The following is a 17,437-nucleotide window of genomic DNA, read 5'->3' as shown; positions in this document are numbered from 1 at the left end:
AAATGTAGAAAATGGCAAAAAAATAGAGTAAAAAAGTTCTGAGACCTACAACTTTCTATCAAATAGTGATCTCGAGGCGGGACGCACCGAGAGTGATATAATCACGGTCGAATAACACGTTTCTGTCGTTGTCCACTAGATAGCTGTAATAGTCTGGTCCCTAGGCGACGTATCCCGTTTTGTCCGACTATCCCGTTTTATCCAACTCTCCCCTACGTTTATTAAAATGGCAAAAATATTAAAAATACTAATTAAATTTAATTTTTAGCACTCGAAAATGAAACGTGAAAACGTACTAACATTGGCTATAAACTCTCATCTGAATATGTTCGATGTAGATAGAACAAATGGACTGGAAGTTGTGGGTGGTATTGAAGATGGACTCACTCGAATGATGAGTCAAGCTCTGCGGACGAATCTTGTTTATGTAGAAAGAAACGAGGATAATATCACTGATAGAGATTTAGAGCCAAATGACTTATTTCCATATAACTCTGATATAGCCGTTGGACGGTTAGGACTCACAGAAGAATATGCAAAAATCGCTTCTCCTAGCGCCCCCTACGATTTTGGTGAAGTAAGATTTATAATCAGCCCACCAACACTGGCCTCAAAAGCGGAGGTAATTATTTACCCTTTCAGAATGCATGTCTGGATGGCTATTATCGTGATTCTTTTCTTGATGCCAATTATTTTGAGGTATCTGTATCGAAATCCAGCACACATAACTGATCTTTTTTTCGGAGTTTTTTCAAATCTTCTCCAGAAACAGTCTAAAATCAAAATATCGCCAACCTTTAGAGACAGGAGCCTGTGCGTATGTTGGCACTTTGGAGCTTTAGTAATAGCGTTGTCGTATACGTCAACTGTTTTGTCGTTTTTAATGTTGCCAAGGCGGCATCCGTCTTTAGATACATTGCCAAAATTATCGAGAGCGGTCGGCTCTGGCAGTTACAAATGTGCAGTCTTAGAAGGAGCAGGCATTTTAGTGTTCATGACAGGACAAGAGAATGTAAACGTAAAGAGACTCGGTGACAAAATCTTATCCAATGGTTGGCAGATCAAGTATTCTTCTCAAAACGTTCTAAAAGCTATAAATGACAACTTTGCCGTGATAATGCCGTATATTTTGATTCAATCTTTACCTTCTGACCGTATAATTTTATCCAGAGACAGCATATATTCAGCAAGTGTCGTCATGTTTTGCCGGAAAGATTTTTGTTGCCGTGAGCAGCTGGACAGAAGCATTCTTCGCATGACGGCAGCGGGGCTCTATGCCAAAAGTCTGGACCATTACTTCTTTAAGAAGCAGTTGCGGAACGAAATGGCGACTGTGGAGAATTCCATGAGTGGTGTCAGAGCACTCACTTTGCATGACGTCATGGGTGCTTTCACGTCATTGGTAATAGGATGGCTCACGTCTATCGTTGTCTTTCTAGTAGAAGTCTTATATAAATCCAGGTTTAATTGCATGCTCCAACACAGTAGTAAAACTCTACATCAATTGTCTTGGAGAAGAGACACAATTTATCGGTTTTAATAATCAAAGTACATAGTATTATAGAAATGACTTGGCTTTTTGGCTGCTATATCAATGTCCGTTGTAATAAGGTCATCTTCTCTCTTCACAAAGTGTAAAGAATTTTTTAAAAATGAATTTTATGCGAAAGAGCCAACTTCTTCCGTATTGAGGAAGCATTTCTATCTGGTGGTAGAAAAATTTATGGCTGTCTACATATATGAGTATCAGCCTATATTAAAATGAATTTTAAGCTGTTTTGTCCATTTTTAAAAGTAAATAGTTCAAAAGTTCACATAAAATTAAGTATTAGCAGTAAACGGCGCAAATTTATTTTTTTTGCTGAAACGAGAAAATAGACAGTGGGCTTTTTGCTATGTTCCCATCTCAAAGTATGTGTTTAAGAAAACGGACACAGGTGAAAATGCGCGTCTAGGAAAACAGATACTACTCAAAATGCTTTCTTAAGAAAATGGACGCAGCTCAAAATGTGTGTTTCAAAAAAAAGACACAGTTCAAAATGCGTGTCTAAAAAAACGGACACAACTTAAAATGTGTGTTTGAAAAAACTGACAAAGCTTAAAATTTGCGTGTAAGAAAATAGACATATAGCTCAAAATGTGTGCTTTAAAAAAATAGACACAGCAAAAAATGCACTAAATTTCTACCCAAATTTCACAACTAAACGAGGAATTTTGTACTAACTACTCCTTACTTTTTTTTTAAATACTAATCATTGGATCAAGTTCGAAACTTGGGTGTCAGGTTGGCTGCTGGTGTAACTTCTCAAACTCCTCTTCATTTTCAGAACACTAAACGGTTAAGTGGTTTTTAGGAATCTAAATTCCTGCAACATAAATTTAGTATAATTATTATAAATTCATCGAGTCCGTGACAACGGTCTGGATGAATGACAACCGGCTCGTTTAAAAGCATCTGTTGACTTTTAAAGTATTTTCAAAATTCGAATTCCAAAAAAAAATTAGAAGGTTATTTATGCAAATGTACAACATCATAATACGAATTTATTTCGATCTAAATTCCTGCAGCAAAATCTAAATTCCTACAACTTAAATTTAATACCACTATTATATATTCATAGAGCTCTTGACAACCTTTTAAAAGCATCTATTGACTTTTAAAATATTTTCCTAAAAGACTAATTTTAAAAAAATTACAAGGTTATTTACGCAAATGGATGACATATGGCGAATTTATTTTTATTCATTAGTTTATCCTGTAAAAAATTAAAAGAGAAATTTGGTTAACTGAATAAAATGCTTCGCCCATTTTCTCAAATAGATATTAGGGGCTTTGGTCTAGGCTATCTTGACCGCAAAGCTTTAGTAAAATCATAACGTCTAGGGCTGGAAGATAATGAAATCAAATAATAAAAGTAACTAATTTCTAGCACAATAGCTTTCACACTAAATTTTATACTGGATACACTGCGCGTTGTTCAGATTATTCCTCTTTTTTCTTATCAGTAACCAATAAAAGCAATGATATACCTAATGATGTAAAACTTCTTAAAAAAGAATTATGATATCCTATGCGAATAAAGAAAGGATATTAACCTAGCTGAATTTTAATTCTTTTAATACATTTTATTAAACAACTCCTTATGCTCCACAATGTACAACATGAGGCTTACTGAAGTAAGTGTGCAAAGTACAAAGGAAAATAAAAATTAAAAAGATACATATAATATATATATATATATGCTACGGTGAATGGCCGAAGTCTCGAAAATGTCGACATTCACCGGTGAATATCAATATTCACGTAGTCGCTTGGTGTATGTCCAAAATATTTGCTAAATACCCTAATTTCTGACTTTCACCGGTGAATGTCAACAATCACATAGTCGCTTTGGTGAATGTCCGAAATATTTATTACATTCGATTTGATATGAATTTCTTCGTGGATATAATTGCATTTATTCGATATTTTAATGCTTACTGACGATAGATCAGAAGAAACATCAATGTTTGGAGTATCGGGACATACATTTACATTTGCCCGGTATACCCTACACTGATGTTTTTTAAGGTTAAGTGCCACTGCCCGGTATACACCAAGTATCGGGAAAATATATACCGGGCAATGGCACTTGACCTTAAAAAGCATCAGTGTAGGGTATACCGGGCAAATGTATACCGGGCAGTGGCACTTAACCTTAAAAAAAACATCAGTGTAGGGTATACCGGGCAGTGGCACTTAACCTTAAGTGGCTCGGTATACCCTACACTGATGTTTTTTAAGGTTAAGTGCCACTGCCCGATACTCCAAGCACTGATGTTTCTTCTAATCTATCGTCAGTAAGTATTGAAATACAGAATAAATATAAATATATATCAAATAAATATAATAATGTCAACGAATAAATTTATATAAAATTGGATATAACAAATATTTCGGACATTCACCAAAGCGACTATGTGATATTCATACACCGGTGAAAATCAACAACCACCTTTTTCGGTCATTCGCCGTAACATATATATATATATATATATATATATAAAATAAATAATCCCCGGTCTAAGGGACCAAGGGAAAGAAGCTCATTACTGAAAAAAGTCTTATAAGTGAAAAGCCCAAAGCTCTAAAACGCAACATAAATTGCAATGAGAGCATTAATAAAATTATTCCATAAAATATATGTTAACATTTATAATGGCTTTATGTTTATCCCATAACTATACAAAGAGAAAGGAAGTTACAGCATACCTAATAACAACTTATTTTTCTACAAAATAGTTCATAATAGATGTTTATTTTAGTTTTTGCCGGTAAATTTTAGAAACAGGAAAAGGTAGATAAAAAGGTTTTAGTATCTGAATTAAACTGCAAATAGTCACGAATAGTGGCGAAACCTTCTAACTCTTTTGTATGATTTCGAAGAACTTTTTCGTCGTCTTCGTTTTTACCGAAACTGAATAATAGTAATCGCTATAAGTTCGCTATAACTTAGCAGTCCTTTACTAAAAGACTAACGTAACGTAACTGACGTGAAACCTAACGGTGCATAATAAATTTTTAAAGCATGTGTAAAGAAAGTCTTTGTCATTACATACTGCATAATTGTTTGATTATTATAGTCGCTAAACAGACCACCTTTCCTTTTATTTACCCAAGATGTCTATTTGACTGCAAGCAAGTGACCACAGTCACTTGCATCTTTCATATTCTAGGTGCCCTTTTTCAAGAAAGTATGGGAGTAAAATTAACAAACAACTGGGCTTGAGGTAAGGCTTGACGATGGATGGATTTTCATTGTGGGTGGTGTAATAGATAAGGCACCTTATTCGAAATCATAGAAAAAATGTATTTCTAGAATCGCCCGGTGGCTGAGTGGTAGCGCTTCGCGCTGCCGTGCCACAGGTCCTTGGTTCGATCCTTGGGCCGGGCAAGGCCGACTCAGCCTTTCATCCCTTCAGTGGGTCGATAAAATGAGTACCAAGCATGCTTGGGAACTAACACTGGGGGTTCCGCGTTCGGCTGACCACCTGACCGGAACATATGCTCTTGCACCCCAGAGCCCAAGGTCAAGAAAACTGAGATGGGCACAGTCGGCCTTGGCCCTCTTAATGGGCTGTCGCGCCACTGAGTTAGTTAGAATCAATAAAGGTGAAAAAGTCGAAAGGGGAAGAAAAACGAACTATTTCACTATATTCAGCGACATATTTCATTTTATCTGTAACAAAGATCATTTATTTGCTTCAATTTACAATCTAAAAACTGTTTTCTAAAAAAATAAGTTTTTTTTTTCAATTTAAAGAAAAAAGTTAAAACTTTTTGGCTTTTCTAAGAAAAATTTTGGCGCATAATTGACATATTTATTTTCAAAGTGGCGCATAAACGAATGATAGTGCTATGTCTCTTAAATATATAGTCATTCAAGTTATAGATATCATAAACATCTAACAAGAGAAGCATACTTCGTATAGCTATATCTGATATTTCAGTTTGTATTTTTTTAATGTTTAACTATTTGGTGAATTGACATTTGAAGAGGAAGGATGAAGAACGATTTAATTCATTAAAAATGATACTGAGAAGAAGAAAAAAAAACAAATTTCAAGGTTGACCCCCTTTCAAGAACCCTTAATAAATGTCCCATATATAGTCAACATTCAAAAGGGTTTAGGTTAGCTAATTGTTGTTGTTGTTCATTTACGTCGCACTAGAGCTGCACAATGGGCTATTGGCGACGGTCTGGGAAACATCCCTGAGGGTGATCCGAAGACATGATAATCACAATTTTGGCCTTCTGCAAAGGGGATGGCACCCCCGCTTCGAAGATCTGAAGTTGAGCACCTTACGCTAGAACAGTTTAACTAGGACCCATACCGCACACCCTTGGTCCCTACTCAGACTGATCCAAGTGGTCACCCTCCCGCACACTGACCGCAGTCAGTGATGCTTGACTTCGGTGATCTGCTGGGAACCACGTCTTAACGATCAGTCCACTGCGGGACTAGGTTAGCTAATAATACTATTACATATCGCTGGTTCAAAACTAAAACGACACTTCTGCACTGACTTCTCATTCAAATAACATGAGAAGTGAGTGCAGAAGTGTCGTTTTAGTTTTGAACCAGCGATATAACATAACAGCCAGCCAGGTCGCTACGTGGTTTGCGTGCCTGGCTGCTAAGCCGACGTCTGCAGGTATTGAATATTGAATTTATTGAAATTACATACATTTGCTGACTTGTGTGCTCAATATAGGCTTATAAGTCATTGTCAAGTAGAAAATACAGATAGAACAATTCAGAGAAAGACATCACAAAGAATATCCAGGGTTACGGCGGGATTCGAACCCGCTACCTCCACGCTTAACAGAGCGTTTGGACCGACGATACCGCTCGACCAGGGAGGCCCCCGTCTGCAGGTTCGAATCCTGCTCAGGGCATGGATGTTTCTCTCTCTGTGTCTTGTTTTTGCTGTGTGATATTCTGTTGAAAAAGAAACACTTTTTCTCAGCACGGCTCATCTTCACTGTGTAACAACTATCCAAAATAACCAATTTTCTATGTCATTGATTTGTCAAATCTTCCTTAATACCCATTAGATGGCAATTCAATCATCATTTTTGTGAAAAATAGTCATAGACCATTCTCACCCTCTGATCTACATTTATGAACGTAACAATAATAATGATTTACTTATTTGAATGAAAAAAGATTAAGGTTTAAGAGAGAAAACTATTAAAGAAAGTAATTATAAAGAGTGTAGGTGACCGAGAAGATTTAGAAAAAAAAATTCAAACAAATTGCTGGGCACTCTGGTCGACTGGTCTCACTGCTCTGCAAAATATTATTTAGCGTGGAGGTGACAGGTTCGATTCCCATCGTTATATCCTTCCTTAACTTGGCCTCTAGTTTTTCTTCTATTCTAGGACTAAAAAATGTACTTTTTTAATTAGCACAGAAGTTTACATATGTATAAGTAACAATAAATAAATACATAAACCATGCCGGATTACTTGACTTCTGGTCACAAATCAATGACATTCACTATAAGATGCCTTAGTTTCCAGACCATCCCAGATTAGTGTAATCTGCTGTCATTTGTCATTGTTAATTAGACTTTGACTTCAAAGTGGATCTCAGACTTAAGTGCTATCAATCTTATATGCATTAACATATCGCTGGTTCAAAACTAAAACGACACATCTGCAAGCATAATACGTTTGCAGATGTGTCGTTTTAGTTTTGAACCAGCGATATGTATATTTTATTGTTGTACTTGATTGTTTGAATTTTGTAATGCAATGAAAGTCATCAGTCTCTGTGCCTCGGCGATGAGATCGATAGGAGTAGGACTCAGGACTTAAGTTATATGAGAGAGGGGTAGTGAGTTTGGTCCGCGTCTTTACTGTCAGTCCGCTGCAGGAAGCTGAAGTTCGGATTTTCTTGTTTAAGTATTGCATAAAAATATATTTAGAAATTTTGAAAGCATTATAAATAAAACTGATATCGACTTCCAAGACATATCAAACACATTCAAAAACATTAGTATTTATCCAATATAGGCCAATGGAATATTAGCCAGTGACAGTCTGAAACGGATTAGATTAGTTATCAAAGAGTATCATGATCTCGACAGCTAAATACGGCCCTCGTGTAGTTTGTTTGTATAAATGTGCCATTCTTGTTTCCATAGCACCAGACGGCCTCAAACTTTGTGGCGGGAGGAGTTCTTAGCTTAGACAAACTATACACACAATGCCGGCAAAATACAGTGTTTGTAAGTACAAAGCATTAGGCGGATGCTGGCTAGATACAATGCTCGAAAGAGTTAAGCGAAAATATCCCAACACAACAATGGTGAAAAAAGAGCAATTTATCTTTCAATATTAATTCTTGATCACGTTGATAACTCTTTTCTGGGTGGCCCAGAATAAAATACATGATGTTACAAAACTCTTTATATATAGGTAGGTTGGTAATAATATTTACGTCGCTCTAGAGCTGCACAATGGATTATTGGTGACGGTCTGGGAAACATCCCTGAAGATGATCGGAAGACAATAGCAATTTTGATCTTCTGCAAAGGGGAAAGTTCTCCTTCCTTAGTGGTATCCCGACGACCAGCCTATGAAGTCTTGTACTTTACGGTAGAACAGTTTAACGATGACCGATACCGCGCACATTCTGTCCCTACGCAGGCTGATCGAAATGGTCACTTACCCACTTACTGACCGCAGCCAGTGATGCTTGATTTCGGTGTTCTACTGGGAACCGTGTCTTTACGATGAGTGAACTACGGGATTTATTTATTGTGATCAATTCAAATATTTACATTGTACATTTTTTAGTGATTCTGATAATATTCCTGTAATTTACAATCATCTAATAAGTTATTCGTTTAATACCTCCATTGTTCAATGAACACGCAGTGATTCAGTTAAATGATTAACAAAATTGAACGATCATGAATTTATTAGATCATAACTTAATTATGTGCCGGATTAATACAATAATTCGTTTTAAGTTTGATGAGTTGAAGTAACATTAACATGAGTTGAAGTAAGCATTCCACATTATATAGAATTTCTTTTTATTTAAAATGTATGATAAATTAGGAAGCTTCTCCTCCGGCTAGCTCCGCTCATTTATCATTGTGGCTGCTTTCCATTCTTTTTAAATTAAAATTTGATATTTTTTTTAAAAAAATATAAGTAGGAAGAAGATAATTTTGTTTCTAAATATTCGATTATTACTTTAAACAAGAACATTTTGTTAATCGTAATAAAATGAACGATTACTTGAATTTTAAAAAAAATCAACTGTATTTGAAAAAAAATGGTTGAACTTAGTACAAAGTCTGCGTCACAATAAGCAATAAATGGGAAATAATTCTAACTGTTAACAATATATAACGATTACTTCATATAAAAGTTAGAAACATCTTGTATCTCTCTTGAGTCTTGTTTCTAAAAATTTCGATAAAATGTTAATCTCGCAGCATCTAATCACTCACGATAGTTTTTTTTAAAACTTTATTTACTCCTTTTTTGACATCAAAACAGGCGTGAGCTTATAAAATGAAGATCTCGAGAAAGATACAAGATTCGTAATATAAAGTTTCTAAGCCTTATGGTTTTTGTTCAGCAAGACAAACTTAAATGTGAAACAAAATAAAAATGAGAAAAAATTTGCAAAAAAATCATTTAAAACTACCATAACTTTCGAACAAATTTGAACTTTGAAAAAATTCCTGCTAAGTTCATAAACAAAAATAGTTCTTTCAATACGTTTAATTTCAACTCTGTAGTTGTATTTCCTTTCCTGTTTGGTATTTTTACCACACATTTAACTATTAATTATTCTCGAACTAATCGAATGTTAAATTCGGTAATGGAATAAAAATTATCGAATTTTTCGACGCACCATCGTAATTTTAAGTTTCCATGTTCTATAATTTTTCGCAGGGGGGAATAATATAACTTTCTGAAAAAGTCTTAAAATTTCTAAACGGTGGTAGAATACTAACGTGAGGGACCGAAATCAAGAGAATGTCGACATTTACGGATGAATGTCAATAATCAAATAGTCGCTTTGTTATATCCGATTTGATATCAATTAATTCTTCAATATTATAATATTTATTCGATATTTTAATATCTGCTGAGGATAGATTAGGAGAAAAGCGTGCGATAGTTTCGGAGTAGCGGTTAAATGCATACAAGGCAGTGGCACAGAACCTTAAAAAAAACATTGATATAGGACATACCTGGCAAATATATACCGGGCAATGGCACTTAAATAGACCTAATATATATTTCGAACAGCTATCGAAGCGGCTTTGTGATTGTCAACATTCTCAGGTGGAAGTCAACCAATTTCGGTTGTGTATATATGTATAACATAATAAAAACAAATCGACAAATTCATTAGAAAAACAATGGATACCCAAAGAATGCAATTAAGTTCTATATAAAATAATTTAGTTAATTGCATGTTATTATTATAAATAGTTTATTAAAAAGTTCTTTGTTATTTGCATTTATATTTTAACCATGTGCAAATCCAATTCGGGTAAATTCTTGACTAAAAATAAAAATTAAATATTAAAAAATAAAAATTTCTTAAAAATTATTTATTTTTCAATAATTTCTCTAGAATTATTCAAATTGCAAAATTAAATATTAACCTTATTATCTGTAAACTTTAAATTATCCAGTATAATACTATTTTACGCAAATCCTGCTAGGGCCATCCAAAATAACTAACAAATCAAACGCTCTTCAATATTTCAGTAAGAACGAGCCATAAAAAGTTTTCTCTATCCTTCCAATATCGTGATAAAAAATATGTTTGGAAAGTTTCATTAGATTAATTCAGTATTAACAGCACAAGACCCGAAATATGTTATATTTTACTATACATCATTGCAACATTACTTACCAATGATTCTAAGGAGCTCTAAAAATTTTACAAATTGGTAGCTAAAAAAGATAAACCTTGAATATTTAATGCCTCTGTTGGCACCACTATTTATTATTTTTTCAATAAATTATATCGGTATAAAACTTACAGATGCTGAACTCCCAGAAAGAACCACCCTAAAGATGACAATTCAAGACGAATGGAAAAAAGGCCGCTAACGGCCCCAGGTGCCCAGATAAATATTGATGATGCTGAACTTGGTCAAAGCCTTTGATCGCATTTGGCATCATGGGCTAATTTATGAGCTAATTAAAAACAAAATACCGGACAACTTCATCTTAATTCTTAATAACCATCTTACCAATAGTACGTTCAATATCAAAGTTAACAATGCAATATCTACAACAAGAAACATAAAAGCTGGAGTCCTGAAGGGGACCATATTAGGACCAATATTATTTTTAATTTACTGCGCGGATTTCCCAAAATTTACATCAAACAATAATACCACAAACTGCTTTTTACGCTGATGATACAACCATACTAACCAAGCCAATTTCCTCTTCTAAAGCCGTACAAAATATTAACAAGCAAATGCCTGAAATAGAACCAGGAAAACCGCTTTCAATACAACAAAATCATCTCTAGTTACCATTAAAAAAAATTTCAGAAAGAAGAAAAAACAGATCTCCGAAGTGCACCGATGCGGTGAAAAAGTTCCAAGCGTAGACAAGGCTAAATATCTAGGTATAACAACTACTAAAGACCTCAAATTTGCACACATTAAAAATATAATAGGAAAAGCGGAAGGTTCTTTCCAAGCCCTGAAGCCTATTCTTGGAAAGAATTCTAAATTAAATTTAAAAACCAAACTCACACTCTACTTGCAGTGTATTAGACTTATAATTAGCTACGCTGCACCTGCTTGGAACGCTACCACTAAAACTCAAAAGAAAAAAAAAAATCTTTAGAAGAATCACAGGGGCTCCGTGGTTTATCAATATGAGCGGCCACTGAAAACACTTATATAGGGACAATAGAAACCTAAAATATTACCAAGCTAAGTGCTTCTTTCTTTAAAAGTGCACTAAATTGTAATACATGAGATTATGAGTATATATTCAACTTCGATCTTATAAATGATAACACCAAATATAGCCCGGCGACTGCGCTCCTCCTGTTTTATTGTAAATTTTAATTGCATCGCCTTTATTGCGTTAAAGTTATTTCATAGTCTAGATAAAATGATCAAACGGTGTTATAAACTAAGTCTGACAAAAAAATTATTAAGGAAAGTCACTGTATCAACTCGAGGTTGATGGACCCACGTTTATCCGAAGGAAGGAAAACCGCTCTAAGATCAAATAGGGATATATAGGATAGGGAATTCCGATAGGGGAAAGGGATATATTTGTAAAGAATATATATCCCTTTTTTTAAGTCGCATTACGTTAATCTTTTGTACTGTGTTTTAATCCATCTTATTTTGTCTTAAATATTTTATGAAATAACATCTAAATATAATACCTTGATATTTTCAAAACAACATTTTCAACAACATCATCAACCCAGCGAGGTGATGAAGAAAATAAAATTTAAAAAATAACCATTTTACTGTAACTACAATTTCTTTTTTCTTTCAATAAATATAAATTATTTAATATTAATGACTAAGTCTCTAATTTAAACTAAACTAGGCGTTTAAGTACCGAAAAATATTTCTGTTATATTACCATTATTAAAAATTTGACGATATTTGTATTAAAATATGTTGGATAAAAATAATTTGTATTATGTATACCACAACTGATGCACACAAACGAATTTTTCCAACTGTTTTAATTTTCAAAACACGAATTTAAATATCGTTTGAAATCTGAAGATTTATGAGTAAAATTAATCTATAAAATAAAAATAAGAAAAAAAACTTAACATCCATATGCTCCATTTAAGAAATTTTAGGTGGTATTTATTTAAGTTCGAATGGATAAATTTTATTCCGTAACTTTTTTTAATAAATCAAAATGATATTAACTTCATTTGTGAATTTTAAGTTGTATTTTGTCATGCCACGAAAATTTTTAAAATCATTTGAATAAAATTTAATTAATGCAAAAAGCTTTTTTTTTCTAATATGTATAGCATCAAAAACAAATTATAAAGTTTAGTGCAGTTAATAACGATTCAATAAAATTGAATTCTCCTTTCTATAAATCTTTAAAACATTTTATCTTCCTTTCTAAGCATTTAAATAATAGATTTTGTTCTTTGTTAAATTTGCTTCACAACGAAGAAATATAAGTATGTAGACATAAGAACATTCTGCATAAACGAAATAAGTTGCAAATCGAACTATTTATGCCATCTGAAAAGATGCCAATCAGTGTCGTGTCAAATATATTTGGCGAAGAAAAAATATTTGCATATTTACTTCAGATCGTTCTTTTTCATCCAATCATCGCGTTGTGTGAAGAAGCGGTTCGATTCGTAATATGCAAATTAATTTCCGAGAAGAAACTGAGGGCGGAAATCTCGAATGTTTTCAGCGAAGTCTCTTGACTCGAATTTTGTGAGTGAAGCGATTTTTTTGTATTTTAAATTTCTTAAAATATGGATGCGTTTTTAGATTATTTAGGTCTTTATCGAAGCGATGTCGCAAAAGATGGTTCTTGTCTTTTTAGGGTTATATCTGAACAGGTGATATAATAGTTTATAAGTTTTTTCATTACATAATTTGAATTCTTCTTACTTTGAATTGTATCGATCTTTGATTTGAAATGTAGAGTCACTGGTCAACAAAAAAATTTTTTTTTTCATTTTAACTTACAGTAACAAATAAAATAGCGTTACTACGCTTTTATTTGAAAATTTTATATTCACTTTAGTTTATAATTTTGTCTTAGCATTAGTAATTGCATGTAATGTTTAAGTTACTTTAAGATTAATTAAATTAATGTTAATACTGAAAGAACGTTAAATATAAATACTTATTTTTACACTATCTGGTTTGAAATAAGAAAATATCTCACAAAATGTCTCTCACGTGTAAATCTTATGCCGATTCCAGAGGACCGACATGAGCCTAACTTTAAAATCAGCTTTTTTTTTTTTTTTTTTTGGAATTAGTGATGTTTAAAAAACATGAACATTTTTTATTAAGTGTTAGGAGAATGTAATTGTAAAAGCATACATTAATTTGTATTGTTACGTGACTTTGAATGCGAAAAATATTTGGATTAAGATAGTCCTAGTTTATTTTTAAACTTTCATGCTTTTGCTGTAAATAAAGCAGTTTAAAAATCAGAACTTAGACGACATTGAAAAATTTTTTTTTATTTATTTATATAGATTTGGAAATTTATATATATTTTAAAATTTATATGTATTTTGAAATTTGTTTCAATCACTATGGTAGGAATTTTAACTTCAAAATATTAGAATTTATTTCTAGATAATATACATGCACAAATAATATTAGTTAATATTTTGTGAATAATTAAATTTCTTGCAGCAAGTCTAAGATCTTACTTGAAGCGTCACGGTAAAAAAAAAAATTTTAGTATGTAACTCCTTTAATACCTAATTTATTATTGCATTAGCTTTGTTATTTAGATATTTCGTAGATTGGTTAAAGTTATAAAAAAAATTGTTTTACGAAAACATATTTCCTTTACACTTCTTTGAAATATCGGAAATATTTAATTCCCTCTTGATATTTTGCATAGTAATTTTCTAACTTTTGAGTGAAATGTTTTATTTTATTTAATTATTTTTCTATAGCTATATATTCGTAAAAAATGTTTCAAAACATAAAACATGCTAAAATTAAATGTGTAATTTAAATTGCTGTATCAAATATTTTTTTCTTTCTGATTACATGTTTTCGCAGAAATTTCTGTTTAAGTACTGTTTGCTTTCCAAAATTAATCAAAATCCTTCCAAATATGATCAAACTTCTATAAATTTATTGATCTGTTATAGCGTGGGACATAGTATGAAAACTAGCGAGGATTGGAAAACAGAGGCAAGCCCCTACTTGCTCGTTGATAGGTGGCTTAACTAGCCTAAAAATATACAGTGTAGTGTAAATTTATTTTTCCTAATGCAAATATATAAATCTCACATTGTGAGGGTATTTAGTCTTTCGTACGGCACGTGTTCCACGATTCTCAGATACCTCAGCAACCTTTCCTCCAATTTCAACGTATTTTTTACCTTAGTTACTTTTTAGCTTGCGTTCATTTCAAATGTCTAATTTGGCGCAGTGTAATTGATTTCGGCATTTATTTAAAGTTTGCTTTCAATTTTAAATGATTTTTTAACCTGCAAGAATAACTGATCCATATTGGATTACTGATGTTAAGCTCCACAGGCTTATAAGTTGGAACTTAATCCAGAAGACAAGGTAACATTTAAGGTAAGCATTAAAGACCAGTGGATAGGAATTGAACTAACCTTTACTGCTAGTGAAAAAGAAGAGAAAAGCATGAAAATCTTTAATGGTTAATCCGAAAGTATAACCTTCTTACAACTTATGTTAACATTACGGTCGATGTGACTACACGAAATTCCAAAGAATAATATTCTTAACCAAGGGACACTTCATTTTCACTTACGTTTCCAAGGTTCGACTGTTCGACTACAAGTCGATTTATGCAGGCAAGTTCTCTTGAATATTAAATCTTTCTGTTAAAAAAAAATTAACATTAAAACAATAAATTGAAAACAATTATGCTGGTAAAAGGGTGGAAAGCAAATAAAACTACTGCATTTTGTTAAAGCTTTATTTCCTTAGAATAAAACAAATATAATGAAAATGTTTTAAATTTTTACCTTTTCGAAAAATAGAACATTCTAGCTGCCATGAAGCCCATTTTTGCCATTTCAACAGAAATTATTTTAAACAATTATAGTAGCAGTAAAAAAAATTCGCGGTAACATGAAACTGAGTTTTACTCAATAGAAAATTTAAAGCTGTATATCAGAGTGGTTACCAACTGGCTGCCTGTGGGCCACATCCGGCCCGCGAAGTCTTTTTTTTTGTGGCCCGCGAACTAAAATATATTAGTTGTTCTTTTTCTGCGGACAATTTTCGTAAAAAATCTATATGGGTTAAAAGCACTTTTCTTCGTTTAAAAAAAAATTAATTTCTTCGTTTCTGTGAGATTTAACACACCAACGGTGCAAAAAAATTTATTTCTCAGGTAAAAATCTACTTCTTACTTTAATTTGCAATTCAATACTTTTGTTTTGTACAACTTGATAAAAATCTGACAGTAATATTTAATGTTCCTTCAGATATGAGAGTCCTATATAAAATTTTGATTAAAGTTGCGGCCCGCCATTTGACTGGTGTTTTTAATTGCGGGCCCCGGCCTCGTGTAAATTGGAAACCCCTGGTATATCAGAAAAATAGTGTTGTGTATTAGATACGCAATTTTCAGAACTAGATAAATTAAAATTATTTTCAATTAAGTTAGTTTAATTGCAATTTTAAAAAAAAAAGACCAAGAAAGGGCTGGGACATTAGTGTGCTTAGCAATTTATATTTGGTAAATTAAAACGTTATAACACAAACACGATTTTTATGTTCGAATTTCTATGTATCTACATTTACTAAAAGCGTATAGGAAACTAATGTGATTGCTTAAAAATGTTATTTGTATTTTTATTTCAGTAATAAAAATTACTTAGCATCAAAAGTGAAAGCTTTATGAAAATGACGCACATATTTATTCCGGTGTTAGGCAATTGTGTTCCCAAGTCTCATGAGTTGGTTTGACTTACACAGTCACTTAGATTAAAATACCAAAAACTATGTGAGGTTATATGAATAATAATTGCAAATGTATTGCTGGGAAGCTTATCAAACCATCGAGAATAGTAAACATTTATGCAAGGTGAACATTTCTAAGAATATATTCTATCATCTATTATCTATTATTGAAAATTCCATCACAAAGTCCGAATAAAGTTCCGGACTTGCCACTGTCCAAAAAATCTTTACTAAAGTTTTAGTGACAATGCAAGTTTCAATCATTTCCTGATCGTACAAAACAGAAAAATTTCGCCACACAGTGCTATAAGTTTATCGTCAATCAAAATGTTGAACATTATTTTCTAACAAGCTTAGGTTACTTTTATCTAGAGATCTGTGATTGATGACAAAACAGGTTTCGATCATTTTCAAACTTATTAGCAAAACAAAATTAGTTTCTATAAAGAATCTAATACTCTCTAAAAGAAAAAATTATGGCGTTCTTCCTAATGATACGGGTTTAAATATCATTAGTATAGTTGTAGGAGAATCTGTTCTTTTTTCTAAAACCAAACTTTTACAAGTTCACTTCTCCAAATGCGGATTTAACCCTTTGTGGTCGTACATCTGCTCTTACTCTGCCACCTGTTTCCATTTAGTATTAAATGAAATATGAACGTGGAAAAAAGGTGAACTGGCCAATGCATTTGAAAATTTGTTACCTTGCTGAAATAGATCGGCTATTCAACATTGGAAATAAAATAATTAGGAAATTATTTAAAAATGACTTGTTATAAATACTTTGGGAAAGGCATGACCCCAACATAATAATGGTGTAGAAACAGCTTTTAAAGAATGGAAAAAATGAGGGAAATGTAAATGTGCTACAGGTGGCACATATCAGAACTTTTTAACTATGGTAGCACTAGGCATGCTTTCAATAGTAGCATGTGGATAGTCAAAGGAATATGTAGTACTTTAGTTTGTCTTAATTTTTAAACCAATTAAAAAATTTCAATCAAGGAAACTATATGGCACTCAAAACTGTATTAAACATAATGTTTAAAGTAAGGATCATGAAAATTTTACAAATTTCTGGCAATCCAAATACGAAAAACATTATGGAAGGGGAAACATCGTAATGGAGAATAGGAAAGGGAGAGGCTCTAGAAATGGAACACATCTTCTCCCCAGATGGCGTAATCGGTAGATGTGCAGTTCTAATGCGACGTAAATTAAGTACCCATTTGGCTATTG

General features: G+C 32.6%; 2 protein-coding genes across 3 annotated transcripts in view; both read left to right on the top strand.

Moving 5' to 3' along the window:
• Nucleotides 1-277: 277 nt before the first annotated feature.
• LOC147810235 (uncharacterized) lies at nt 278-1,540 on the top strand. Its single transcript, XM_087160443.1, has one exon. The coding sequence runs from the start codon at nt 278-280 to the stop codon at nt 1,538-1,540; it is 1,263 nt and encodes a 420-aa protein (XP_087016569.1).
• An 11,382-nt stretch (nt 1,541-12,922) lies between these two features.
• The window catches only part of LOC107450877 (uncharacterized), a 54,065-nt gene continuing 49,550 nt past the window's right edge, over nt 12,923-17,437 (top strand). The window contains exon 1 of one of the 2 annotated variants that reach the window (XM_087160572.1): nt 12,923-12,991. In XM_087160572.1, the coding sequence (XP_087016698.1) occupies nt 12,959-12,991 (33 nt within the window). In that variant the 5' untranslated portion in view covers nt 12,923-12,958. Of the gene's footprint in view, nt 13,120-17,437 lie in introns of both variants that reach the window. The other variant, XM_087160571.1, reaches the window with a different exon arrangement.

Source organism: Parasteatoda tepidariorum, chromosome 4 (genome assembly GCF_982258835.1).
Source record: "Parasteatoda tepidariorum strain Cologne lab strain chromosome 4, Ptep-v5.0, whole genome shotgun sequence".
Classification (NCBI taxonomy): Eukaryota; Metazoa; Arthropoda; class Arachnida; order Araneae; family Theridiidae; genus Parasteatoda; species Parasteatoda tepidariorum.
This window is presented reverse-complemented; position numbering and strand designations above follow the sequence as displayed.